Source organism: Plecotus auritus, assembly GCF_963455305.1.
Source record: "Plecotus auritus genome assembly, chromosome: 5".
Classification (NCBI taxonomy): domain Eukaryota; kingdom Metazoa; phylum Chordata; class Mammalia; order Chiroptera; family Vespertilionidae; genus Plecotus; species Plecotus auritus.
In genome coordinates this window covers 165,986,472-165,998,997 of record NC_137776.1, presented here as the reverse complement: position 1 = coordinate 165,998,997, position 12,526 = coordinate 165,986,472, and the positions used below count along the sequence as shown (strand labels likewise).

Here is a 12,526-nt window from a genome sequence, read left to right as displayed (position 1 = left end):
ACATATCTAGTCTCTTTAAGATGTATCCATTCATTGACTCAGGAAAAAATACGATGGCAACAGCACATTTTCCCTCTCCCCATGAATGAAGACCCACAGATTTCCATGAACGAATATGATAGTGATAGGGAGTGTCTATGTTCCTACAGACTCAACTGCTTCATTAATGTAGTTTATATTTTAAGAATACAGAAATAATATTGGTACCAGGTATGTCTAATGAAGGTGATAAGGGCAATAAGTTATAATGAGTTGCTGCCAGAATAGGAATGATGGACTTCACAATGTAGACTCCAGTTTATTTGTATTGTGGAAAATAGTGTGATGTGACAGGTAATTGCTTTATCTGGGCTTGTGATTGCAGTAGTTTATTGTGTGTGTCTCTGTGTGTGTGTGTGTGTGTGTGTGTGTGAGTGATGTGTATATTGTATTGAAATAAGCAGAGTAGCACTGAAAGGAAATTGCTTGTTTCTTTTTCTGTTTTGCAAAATCTGTGAAATGTCACTACTTTTGAGAAAAACTAGATCTGTTCACATCCCCTTTCTCCCTTTGTTTACTTTTGTCAGTTCATCTGTGACAGTGGATGGGGTCATAATCAGCCTATGTTGCAATTCCAAGACCAAGACAGTAGCATTGCAGTTAGCTGGTGGTCAGATACTTAAGTACCTTTGGGGTGAGTATCACAGTTAGGAAAGCATATTTATGACTTACATGATGTTTCATTGTTAAAAACATGACTTGTATCTTGTCTGTGCCATATTGACTGTTAGGTCTTCTAACTACTCTGGAAAACCTTAAGCTATAGCAAGGATTGGCAGGTGTTTTCTTTTTTTTTTTAAGATTTTTTATTGACTTGTAGACAGAGAGGAAGGGAGAAGGAGAGAGAGAAACATCATTGTGAGAGCAAAACATTGATCAGTTGCTTCCTTCACGCCCCCTGCCAGGGATCAAGCCTACAACCTGGGCATGTGCCTTAATGGGGAATTGAACCAGCAGCCTTTCAGTGCATGGGATGATGCTCCGACCAACTGAGCCACACAGGCCAGGGCGGCAGGTGTTTACTACCTGTTTTCTCTTGTAACGAACTGGAATGAGTTTCCAGAATACATTTGGAAAGCAATCCAAATTGCATGTTAAGTGTTTTAGTAAGTATTAATGGGACAGTTTTTTACAACGAGCAGATCAGCTCTTGGTAAACCTCATCTGCTAATCCTGCAGAATCACCTTCTCCAGTTGTTGAACCCTGGAAGAACCCGGGTGGATTTCCTGTTCAAATTCCTTATGAATGCACGCAGACTGAATTGGCCATGATTGGAGGGAAGGTAAGTGATCACGGGGCAGAAAAATTTACCACTTAAAAGTAGGGACCCAAGATCTGATAGCATTAGGTACAAAGAGTATCAGCTTTGGATGTGAGCCTGGGTCTCCACTAAATTGTAAGGCAACATTGAGAAGGTACAGTTCCCTGAGCCCCAGCTTCCTCTGTAAGATGGAATTAAGAGGTTGCCTGGCAAGCAGGCTTTAGTTAATCCCTTCCTCGGAGCTATAAATTTAAAAATAGAATGCAGTTAGCAAACTTTCATCCCCAGTTGTACAGAACAGTCAAAGTTAGTTTTATTAAATACCTTTTGGGAACAACAGAAATGTAATCGTGAAAGTAGTATTCAGTAGGTTGTCATTCATCAAATATTAAAATGCCTATAAATGTGGTGGGTGGTAGGATACAATTGTTATAAAGCAAAACAGCTGTTCAGTCCCTCGTTTTTGTGGGCTTTATAATCTATCAACAGATTTTATGATTACCCCTTCCAAGGGGAGAATGAAGGAAACAAGCAGGGTGTAATGACAGAGAATGGTGACGTGCTGGGGACTAAGTGGAAGATGGTAGCTGTGAGGATGGGGGACCTACTTTGGTGGAAAGCTCTATGGTGTGTGTATACTGAGCTGTGAAGGAAGAGAAGGCTCCCCAAGGAAGGAAGAGTGTTCCAGGGACAAGGAACTGTACACATCTTAAGCTTGGAAAGAGCTCAGCTTATTCAAGTAACTGAATGGAAGCAGTGTGGCTAGGACTCAGTGAAAGGCCATAGGAAGGAGTGTGGATTTTTTATTTATTTAACAAAGGTAGGAGATGATTAGTAATTTTAAATCAGCAGAATAATGTGATTTGCTTCGTGGTTTGAAATGTTTTCTGGCTGCCAGGTGGGGAGTAGGTTGGAAAGGAACCAGAGTGGAGGTGACTGTTGGGGTGGAGGCAGTGAGGACAGAAAGGTGGCATATTTGAGATGCAGGTAGGAGATAGAAATGACAGGGCCTGCAGATGGATTGGATGGCGTCTGGACCAACCACATCTAACATATCTATATTCAGCCCTGATTACAGAGACTTAGATGTGAAATCCCAGGCCAGTAGAACTGTGATTGAAAGGTTAGGTTTAACTAGTTTGGTTAGAATTGTTTATTATTTCAGTTTTATTTCTTTGCAGGAATATGTCCTTGGTCTGACTAACAGGTGTCGCTTTTTCATCAATGACAACGAGGTATAAAGGCTTGGTTTGGTGATGGATCTTCTTCAATGTTGCCTCCAAGTAATAAAGCTAAATTTCCCCTTGTCTCCCTTGCCTTGTAGGTTGCTTCCAATATCACATCATTTGCAGTGTATGATGAGTTTTTGTTGTTAACAACTCATTCTCACACCTGCCAGTGTTTTTGTCTGAGTGATGCTTCATTAAAAAGTAAGTTCTCAGCGTATAAAATAGAAAATGGTCCCTCTTCTGCTATCTTTTGTCCTTTGAGGTCTTGATGACTTTCAAGTTCTTCACCTACTTTGGCTTTTGACTGTGGAGTCCTGGACAGGAGAATACCATTAGAGTTTAGTTCCTTCGTCCCTAACCTCAGCACAGCATCGCAGTTCAATCATCCTGCACCAGTTAGCAAAGACTTGCAGAAAAGGAAGTCCTTCCTTAAGCAGAATATTCTAAAGTTAAAAATTGTTCAGGAAATTTCATTATACAGTTAATATTTTACTTTGAGTTACCAGTAGATACCAAACGAGCAATATGCTGTGACTTCTTTGTAATCTTTTCTCACTGTGGCCACCCTCTGCTGTACCCTCTGAAGGACTTCGTCTGGGGTTTGTAGGAAATTGGCTCTTATTTCTTCTATTCCTTGCCCACCCATCCTCTCACCTTCAACCCCACCCCCCTTTGTGTGTGTATTTTCCTTATCCTGAAAATTCCCATTTATTTTCCTTGTTTCTAACTTGGAAATGGAATCATTCCCTGGTATGATCATAGTGCTAAGAAAGAGAGAAGCTGCCCATTCTCCCTGTGTCTTCCAAGTCAGTTGATGAGTTGTGTGTGAGAATATGCATGAAGGCTCTGAGAGAGGGCAAGTTCGAGGGATGAGACTGTTTATCAGAAAGGCTGATGGTCTTCAGGTTGAGTGGGAGAGCAAAGGAGCCTGGTTAGTAACTGCTCTCCTGTATTTCAGATGACATGCAGTTTCAGCTGCAGGTAATGGAGAGTGCCTGGTCATGACAGTGATTCTTAAGGCCCATGTTGTCTCTAGCATTACAGGCAGGTCTGAGCAGCAGTCACTCGTCTAACGGGGAAACACTGCGGATGGTGGAGAGGGGTTCACGCATTGTCACTGTTGTGCCCCAGGACACAAAGCTGATATTACAGGTAAGCTGATTTTTCAGGCTGTGTTTCTGATTGCCATTGGACAGTCAATACCAAACAGTTCTTGCAGATTGTATTTTAGGCTCTCTTTTCATTTTCAGTAATTTACTCTAAGTCTTTCTTTGCCAGGTTCTGTTAGCTTTATTACAAAGGAGTGTTCATACAGGCTCTGCCCAGTAAGGCTAATAGGGAAGCTTTTCTGGAAAGTCAATATATATATTGAGCACAACTAGATTCTGCTAAAAGTGGGCTCATTTTATCTCGCGTGGTAGTTCACTGTGAAGTTAGGTAAAGTTGTGTAGCCTGGGTATTTAAATGTTTTCTATTTAATTTAAAACATTATTATTTTGATTTATATATTTTAAGATGCCAAGGGGAAACTTAGAAGTTGTTCATCATCGAGCCCTGGTTTTAGCTCAGATTCGGAAGTGGTTGGACAAGTAAGTACCGCGTACAGGACTAGTTAGCTTGTAATGACTTATGTGTGAAGATCATAAATATCCTTTCAAGGTTTAAAACCTAAAAGTCTGGAAAACCTTCAGTACAGATGTCATCAATCAGATTCTCAGAGGCTTTTTTTTTTTTTACACTTTGATTTTTCTTTTTAATATTTATTAATTAAATTGATTGTGGTGACATGGTCCACACTGATTTTAATGCCATATGGTATAGTGACATTTCCAGCAGAAGGGATCATGAAGCTCATTGTGTAAGTCAAGGCTTCCTAGCCTAAGGGGACCCGTGTGGCTTCAGATGGCCTGTAAACTTGGGACACTGCACCAACTGTGTCTGCATGTCTTTCTAGGCAGGAGGCCCAAGGCTTTCAGGTTCGCAGGGGGCCCATGACCCAAAGTGCCTGAGCCACTATTAGGAGGGAAATGATTCATTGTCTGACTCGGTACAGGAGAAGCTTTGCATTATTTTGTTAAGAAAGACCCAAGTTCCATGATGAGTGTGTCTGTGAGGATGTAGTCCTCATCCTGCCGTGATGATTAAATCATTCCTTTTCAGAAGGTAAATGAATTTGGTAGCCGATTTTTTTATTCTGTGATTTCAGAGTGAAAATCCATTAGCAGTTGTTTGGCACTTGGGCTGTAATCTCATTAGAACTGGTTTGTATCATAATGAAAACGTGCTGGGTCCAGGGAGCTTAGTTTTTGTGAAATGCCTTCTCTGTCCATTCTCTTCACAGGCTTATGTTTAAAGAAGCATTCGAATGCATGAGAAAACTGAGAATTAATCTCAATCTGATTTATGATCATAACCCTAAGGTAACTTTCTCACGCTGCTGTTTACCCTAGCTTACTTTAGACTTGAACTAATGTGATCTGAACTAAAATGTTTTGTCCTTTTTTTTCGGGTAGGTGTTTCTTGAAAATGTGGAGTCCTTCATAAAACAGATAGATTCTGTAAATCATATTAATTTGTTTTTCACAGAATTGAAGTAAGTATTTTGAATAATTCATGAGTATCATAGCCATGATTTTCTCTCTTCTAGTTAAGGAAATCAAATAGCTAGCTAGAGGAGAAAAATTAATGTCTAGTATTTTTTTATCACTATAACTCTTAACCATATATACTAGATTTTTCCTTTTTAAAACAGTCTGTTTAAAACTAAGACTTTAAGTATGTAGGTCAGAATTACTGTTTGACTTTATTTTTAGGTAGACATATAAAACTGTTTTTATGAATTTAAAAGAAAATGGTGTCTTCTTATGTCTGCATTGACCATTTCTCCAACTTTTTAATGAGAAATTTGAAACAAAAAAATTGAGAGAATTGTCACATGAGTATCCTGTACCTCCACCTAGATTCTAGAATTCATATTTTTCTATATTTGCTTTATCACTATTTGCCACTGGTTCATGCATCATCTATTTTTAGACTAATTTCAAGGTAATTATAGACATTAGTCTACCTTTACCTCAGTGTTTCATTTTGCATAGCACTATCTAGAGTGCATCGTTTGCATACGGGATCCCGTTGTATTTATAGTGAAATGCAACAATCAATGTACCCTTCAGTGAGTTTTGACAAATGTATACTTCCATGTAACCTGAACCTCGACCAAGTTCCCCCCAGTTCCTTCTCAGTCAGTCCCTGACCCCTAGGCAGCCACTGTTTGGAGTTTTACACCCTGGATCAGTTTTACATGTTCAGGAACTTTATAAATGGATTCAAAATATTTACTTTTCTATGTAAATAAAGCTCCTTTCCCATAGTGTATATTATCTTGAGATTCATCCATTTTACATGTATTCAAGATCCATCTTATTTATCACTGAATAGGATGCCACTATATAAATATACTGGTTTGTTCATTCATCCCCCAGGTGATAGACACCTGGTCTGTGCCTTGTTTGGGCTGTCTGGATAAAACACCTATGAATATCACTGTACAGGTCTTTTGTAGACATGTTTTCATTTCTCAATAAATTTCTCCATTTTTTTATCTTATATGAGTATTTTTATAATTAAACTTTTCTACTAGCTTTTTTTTTTAATAGCTAGCTATTTTTATTTATTGTCTCATCAGCACACTTGGATTTATGTGAATGGTTTGAGGAGGGGGCACAGGTTCAGTTAGTGACCTTTTAATACACACTTGTTCTTAGGGAAGAAGATGTCACAACTACCATGTACCCTCCACCAGTTCCTGACACTGTCCCACAGTCCAGGGGTCTCGAGGGGAGTAAAGTAGACCTTATCTGCGATGCCATGCGAGCTGCCATGGAGAGCATAGACCCTGACAAGTACGTGTACCGCGTTAGGGGCGTCTTGTGAATGACACAAGCACATAGCTGTCCTTACTCTGTTCATCCTTCTCATCCTGTGTTGCTCTTTGCGTCTGACCTCAGGTATTGCCTGTCCATCCTCACCTCTCATGTGAAGAAAACAACCCCAGAACTGGAAGTTGTGCTGCAGAAGGTACACGAGCTTCAAGGTAGAGATCCGTTCACAGGAAGAGTGTTTTCGGGGCCTGATTGTCTCAGCCTTCCCAGCTCGGGAAAGCACACTGACCAGGACCAGTGTCACAGCACGGATTTCACGTGTGGCCTTCTGTGGCCATTTTAAGATCTGTGTCATTCTTTTCAGTGCTGCATGTACGAAAGAGTCAGAAATATATGTCTATTGGAAAATGTGTTTCTTTGTCATTTGGTTATGATGCCAGGTGTGTGGGTTTTTGCACAGATGGTTTTGTTCTGTTTTGTTTTCTGACAGGAAGCACTACCCCTGTTCCTGATGGTGTGAGTGCTGAAGAGGCCCTGAAGTATTTGCTGCTGCTGGTAGATGTGAATGAATTATATGATCATTCTCTTGGGACCTATGACTTTGATTTGGTCCTCATGGTAGCTGAGAAGTCACAGAAGGTATGTGGAGTTGCTACTTTGCCATCTTTTTGGTTCTCGTTTATGTAATCATGGCAGCACGAATCCCTCTCTTAATGGTGCAGTGTTCTGCCTGATGTTGTCCTGGGAGCACAGGCCTGGAGGCAGATCTCAGAGTCTCCGGGCCCACGCTTCTAAGTGCCATTCTCTATCATAGTTCTATGCTTATCAAAGTGTTTTGATTGCTAGGTTGAGCAAGTGAAATAAAATGATGTGGTTATTTTTAAGATTATAGGCATATGTGTGAACAAATTCTCCTCTTATCAAGGAAATAGAACAAACGAATCGTATTCCAATTCAGGTCTCTATTTTGTAGCTCATTTACTAGTGGAAAGTAGGAACATGGAGAATAGAAAGGTTCAGGGCCTCTGTCCCCCTTAGCATGCTGCAGTCAAAATGTTTGAGCGCCCCTGGCCTGTACCTTTTTTATCTATTGTACAGCCTTGGTTTCATCCCCTACCATTCCTTTCTTTGCTCTTGTCGGAGTGACCTTTCCAAAAAGGAAAACTTGATCCTTTATTCCTCTGTTTTAAATACTTTATAGTCCCCATGGCCCCAGCATGAAATTCAAAGGCCGTAATATTATTTAAACATCCTCTGTGATCTGTTCCCTTTGTATCTCTGTCCTCATCTCTTCACGTTGTCCCCTTTTCTCTGCCCGTGGGGGAAAGGCAGTGCTTTTGTTGCCTTAACCACCACACTCATTTGTGGATAACATGACTTCTGCCTCCTCTCTCACTCTTCCCATTCACCTGGCTAATTCTTACTCATCTTGGTCAAAGGATGTCAAGGTGGCATCTGCCCAGTGAGCGGTTCTTTTTCTTTCTTGGTGCCCTGATGGGATCGAACCCACCATCGGGATGACACTCCAACCAACTGAGCCACCTCAGCCAGGGATCCCAGTAAGCCATTTTTGCCTCCCTGCCCACCGCCCAGGGACTGGAGGAGATGGCCCCCGTGTATTCCATTGCACCATTTCTACCCCTGCATCCAGTCTGTCCTCTTCCAGACTACCTTTCCTGAGCTTCAGGGTTATGTTGCATCCTTTGTACATGATTGAATGTTTTGGCCTGTGGTCATCTCCTACATCACATGCATGAACATTAATTATTTAGTCTCGATTTTTTTCCTCTATTCTTACGTGTCTGCCAGTGAAATTGAATTAAAAACAGGAAGCATCTCTTCTTCAGGAAGAAAATAGTTTTTTTACGGGGCATGGCACCGAGCTGGAGAGGATCAGTGCCAATAAAAACTTGGTTGACAGGGCCTCAGAGTTTTGTGTCCAACTCAGTATAACTTTGCCTTTGCAAATGGAGGGCTTGACGTGTCATGGAAACAGCTCTAAACACAGTGCCTTGCACTTTTAGGAGAAATTACAGTTTGGAACCTTGTTTTCCTTATTAGCCTATGAAATAAGTGTCTATTGTGAGACTTAGGTAAGAAGTAGCCATTATTTCTAATGAAAGCTAGTAACACCCATATGTTAAGCATTTTCATCAAAAGTATTATGGTTCTAGCTGGTTTGGCTCAGTGGATAGAGTGTTGGCCCTCGGACTAAAGAGGTTCGATTCCAATCACAGGCATGTACCTTGGTTGCAGGCTCAATACCCCGCCCAGGTCAGAGTGCATAAAAGAGGCAACCAATCGATGTGTATCTCTCACATCAATATTTCTCTCTCTCTGTCTCTCCCTGTCCCTTTCACTCTCTCTAAAAATCAATGGAAAAATACCCTTAGGATTAGCAAAACAAAAATAGTTGTATTATATAGTTTAGTTTTTTCTACCTACCTATCTATATATATATAAAAGCCTAAGTGACAGTTATGACCAAACGACCGGTTGCTATGATGCATACTGACCACCAGGAGGCAGATGCTAACTCAGGAGCTGCCCCCTGGTGATCAGTGCACCACCACAGGGGGAGCACTGCTCAGCCAGAAGCCGTGCTCACGGCTGGCGAGCACAGCTGTGGTGGCAGGAGCCTCTCCCGCCTCCATGGCAGTGCTATCGAGTGGTGGTGGCAGGTAGGGCCGGGATGAGCAGCAGTGGAGCTGCGCCCAGCCAGGCTGGGGCTCCTCCCTGGCCACCTGCCGCTTTGGCACTGCTACATCCCTCAAGGAGATGTCAGACTGGATCCGATTGCAAGAAGGCACAGGCCAGGTTGAGGGACTCCACCCATGCACAAATCCGTGCACTGGGCCTCTAGTATATATGTAAAAGGCTAAGTGTCCATCTGACTGGTAGCTTTGACACGTACTGACCACCAGGGGGCAGACGCTCAACGCAGGAGCTGCCATGATGTGCACTGGCCATTTAAAAATAAATGGCACCACGGACCTGGTGCCGACAAACCAACACTCAGTTTCCCTTAAGTGGGACATAGTCCCTGCCACCACCCTGGAGTGACATCCCACCAAATCGCAGCCAATACTGCCAAGACCCTGTGGTGCAAAATGCGGCCCACAGCCCAGCCCAGGCCGGAAATGGTCACTCTGGGCACTGGGTAATGACATCATGTAGCAAGCCTGGCTTCCTCTCCCTAGTAACTAGCCTCCTTAGAGTTTCTTCAGCCCAGGAACTCGACTTGCTTTATAGCCAGGTGCAAACATTTCACACTTTAACCAAATGTCTGTGAAGCTTTTTCACATGCCTCATCTCATTTGATCCTCACAGAAGTCCTGGAGTAGGTAGCTAGGAGACTCAGTAGAACCCTGTTTTCTTTTCATTAGCCAGAAAACGGAGATTTAGAAAGCTTAGAAACTTGACCTGACTGAAAAGAAGAAAGACATGGTGGACTTTGAAAATGACTTCAGGTTTTCTCACTGCACAGAATATAGTCAAACACTGCTATAGTTAAATATTTTACCCTTTGTTCTCTTTGCGTGATCTATAATAATAATCTGCTTCATGTTGATATTTACTGCTGTGTTGCTGACAATTACTTGAAAGGAAAGTTGGGGTGCTTCATTGGGTTGGAAAAAATTTAGCTAAATCAGAAAGCAGGTCTAATTAAGCAAGTTTATTCTATATCCTATCTAATAAAAGAGTAATATGCAAATTGACCATCACTCCAACACACAAGATGGCCGCCCCATGTGGTCGAAGATGGCTGCCCCCATGTGGACACAAGATGGCCGCCACAAGATGGCCGGCAGGGGAGGGCAGTTGTGGGCGATCACACCAGCAGGGGAGGGCAGTTGGGAGGGACCAGGCCTGCAAGGGAGGGCAGTTGGGGGCAATCAGGCCTGCAGGAGAGGACAGTTAGGGGTGACCAGGCCTGCAGGGGAGGGCAGTTAGGGGTGACTGGGCCAGCCGGGGAGGGTACTTGGGGGGGGGGAACCTAGGCCTGGAGGGGAGGGCAGTTGGGGGGGGGACCAGGCCTGCAGGGGAGGGCAGTTGGGGAAGACCAAGCCAGCAAGGGAGGGCAGTTAGGGGTGACCAGGCCTGCAGGGGAGGGCAGTTGGGGGTGACCAGGCCAGCAGGGGAGGGCAGTTAGGGGCAATCAGGCCGGCAGGGGAGGGAAGTTAGGGGCGACCAGGCTGGTAAGGGAGGGCAGTTAGGCGTTACTGGGCCAGCAGGGGAGGGCAGTTAGAAGTCACCAGGCTGGCAGGGGAGGGCAGTTAGGGGCAATCGGGCCGGCAGTGGAGCAGTTAGGCGTCAATCAGGCTGGCAGGGGAGTGGTTAGGGGATGATCAGGCTGGCAGGCAGAAGCGGTTAGGGGCAATCAGACAGGCAGGCAGGCAGGCAAGCAGTTGGGAGCCAGCAGTCCTGGATTGTGAGAGGGATGTCCGACTGCCCATTTAGGCCCGATCCTGGTTTCGAATCGGGCCTAAATGGGCAGTTGGACATCCCTTGAGGAGTCCCAGATTGGAGAGGGTGCAGGCTGGGCTGAGGGACACACATACACACCCGTGCACGAATTTCGTGCACCAGGCCTCTAGTATATATATAAAAGGCTCAGTTGACTCGCGTACACACAATACATATAAAGCTCTCACTGGCACCAATCACACGCATGTGTTTTGATCTGTCATTGTCGAGCATTAATTTGGTTGACACTTCTATTATAGAGAAAGGGCGAATAGTGATATTAAAATATTTCTTCTAATTTCCTTTCAATGTGCACAAATCTGTGCACCGGGACACTAGTATTATATAAAAAGTAACTAATATATTAATATAGTACCTATTCTTAAAATTATGTAGCTTTGGATTTACTGCTATAATTATTATATGTTTATTTTTATAAGTAAATATGATCACAAGCAATAAAGTTCTATTTATAATTTTTTTTAGGATCCAAAAGAATATCTCCCATTTCTTAATACACTTAAGAAAATGGAAACTAATTATCAGCGGTTCACCATAGACAAATACCTGAAACGGTATGAAAAAGCTATTGGCCACCTCAGCAAATGTGGTGAGTAAGAGGATTACTATGCTTATTTCCACTTCGGATTTTCTTTGGAACTAGGCAGGGTATAAATTAAAATGTTAGTTTAAACACACACTGCTTTCAATTTCCACTCCTGAAATCTTTAACAATTACATAAATACACCTGATTTTATATGTTCTGAGAACTGAGGATAAAGCAAGTGTCTTTTAAAGAGCTGAGGGGCTCTGCAGCTAGGGAAATAGAGCAGATCCTTTTTGGGTTAAGAATGATTGCCTCCTAAATTCACTTCAGGGTCTCAGAATCAAAATTAGTAGATAATTCACTGTTCTCATGGTGTTTGCAAACACCTGAAGGAAGCTTGGCTTGTCTGGAGCGAGGTGCCCACTGCGGTGCCCTGGAAGCTGGTCTTACTCATCAGTGATGGGGTGGGCCAAGCGCAGTGGTGCTCTGCTCCCACCCCCACCCCTCCCCTCCCTGGCCCTGGCCTGGGCTGCAGCCTCTGGCTTCAGCAGTTGCGATTCCTTCCTGAGGGCTGAGAGGGGGACAGGGAAGAGTCACTAGGGCTGGGCAGTACTCGGCGTGTGTATGTTTAATACGCATCCCAGGTGATTCTTACTAAGGAGGTTGAACCAATTGGGCTGCATGGTCATTGATCAGGGCTAGTGTAAAAAAGTTTTGTAAAGTAGAACTCTGATCCCAGGCAGTTCTTCTAATACCTCTGAACCTGCAGTGGTGTTCATTAAAATTCGGATTCCTGGATTCTCCAGATTTTCTGATCGTGCAGGTCTTGGAATCGTCCCTGTTGATTTTGTTTAGAGACCGTTGGTAAAAATGAAATCCTTTCTGCTTCCAAGTCTTAAGCTTGTATGTGTATGAATCTTATTCCTGCAGGACCCGAGCACTTCCCGGAATGCTTAAACTTAATAAAGGATAAGAACCTGTATAATGAGGCTCTGAAGTTATATCCACCAGACTCGCAGCAGCACAAGGTGCGTGGTGTATGAAACGTGGCGCTCCTGGTTTTGCTTTGTGCCTTAGTTGGAAAGGGTGAGGGTCCTGAG

At 43.2% G+C, this 12,526-nt stretch overlaps 1 protein-coding gene across 1 annotated transcript in view; it reads left to right on the top strand.

The window, feature by feature from the left end:
• The window catches only part of ELP1 (elongator acetyltransferase complex subunit 1), a 60,968-nt gene that overhangs the window by 32,084 nt on the left and 16,358 nt on the right, over nucleotides 1–12,526 (top strand). Inside the window, exons 15-27 of the mRNA XM_080667643.1 lie at nucleotides 567–673; nucleotides 1,219–1,322; nucleotides 2,483–2,536; nucleotides 2,626–2,731; nucleotides 3,567–3,682; nucleotides 4,046–4,119; nucleotides 4,872–4,950; nucleotides 5,044–5,123; nucleotides 6,295–6,432; nucleotides 6,538–6,623; nucleotides 6,902–7,050; nucleotides 11,365–11,488; nucleotides 12,357–12,454. Coding sequence (XP_080523769.1) covers nucleotides 567–673; nucleotides 1,219–1,322; nucleotides 2,483–2,536; nucleotides 2,626–2,731; nucleotides 3,567–3,682; nucleotides 4,046–4,119; nucleotides 4,872–4,950; nucleotides 5,044–5,123; nucleotides 6,295–6,432; nucleotides 6,538–6,623; nucleotides 6,902–7,050; nucleotides 11,365–11,488; nucleotides 12,357–12,454 — 1,315 coding nt within the window. The remainder of the gene's footprint in view (nucleotides 1–566; nucleotides 674–1,218; nucleotides 1,323–2,482; nucleotides 2,537–2,625; nucleotides 2,732–3,566; nucleotides 3,683–4,045; nucleotides 4,120–4,871; nucleotides 4,951–5,043; nucleotides 5,124–6,294; nucleotides 6,433–6,537; nucleotides 6,624–6,901; nucleotides 7,051–11,364; nucleotides 11,489–12,356; nucleotides 12,455–12,526) is intronic.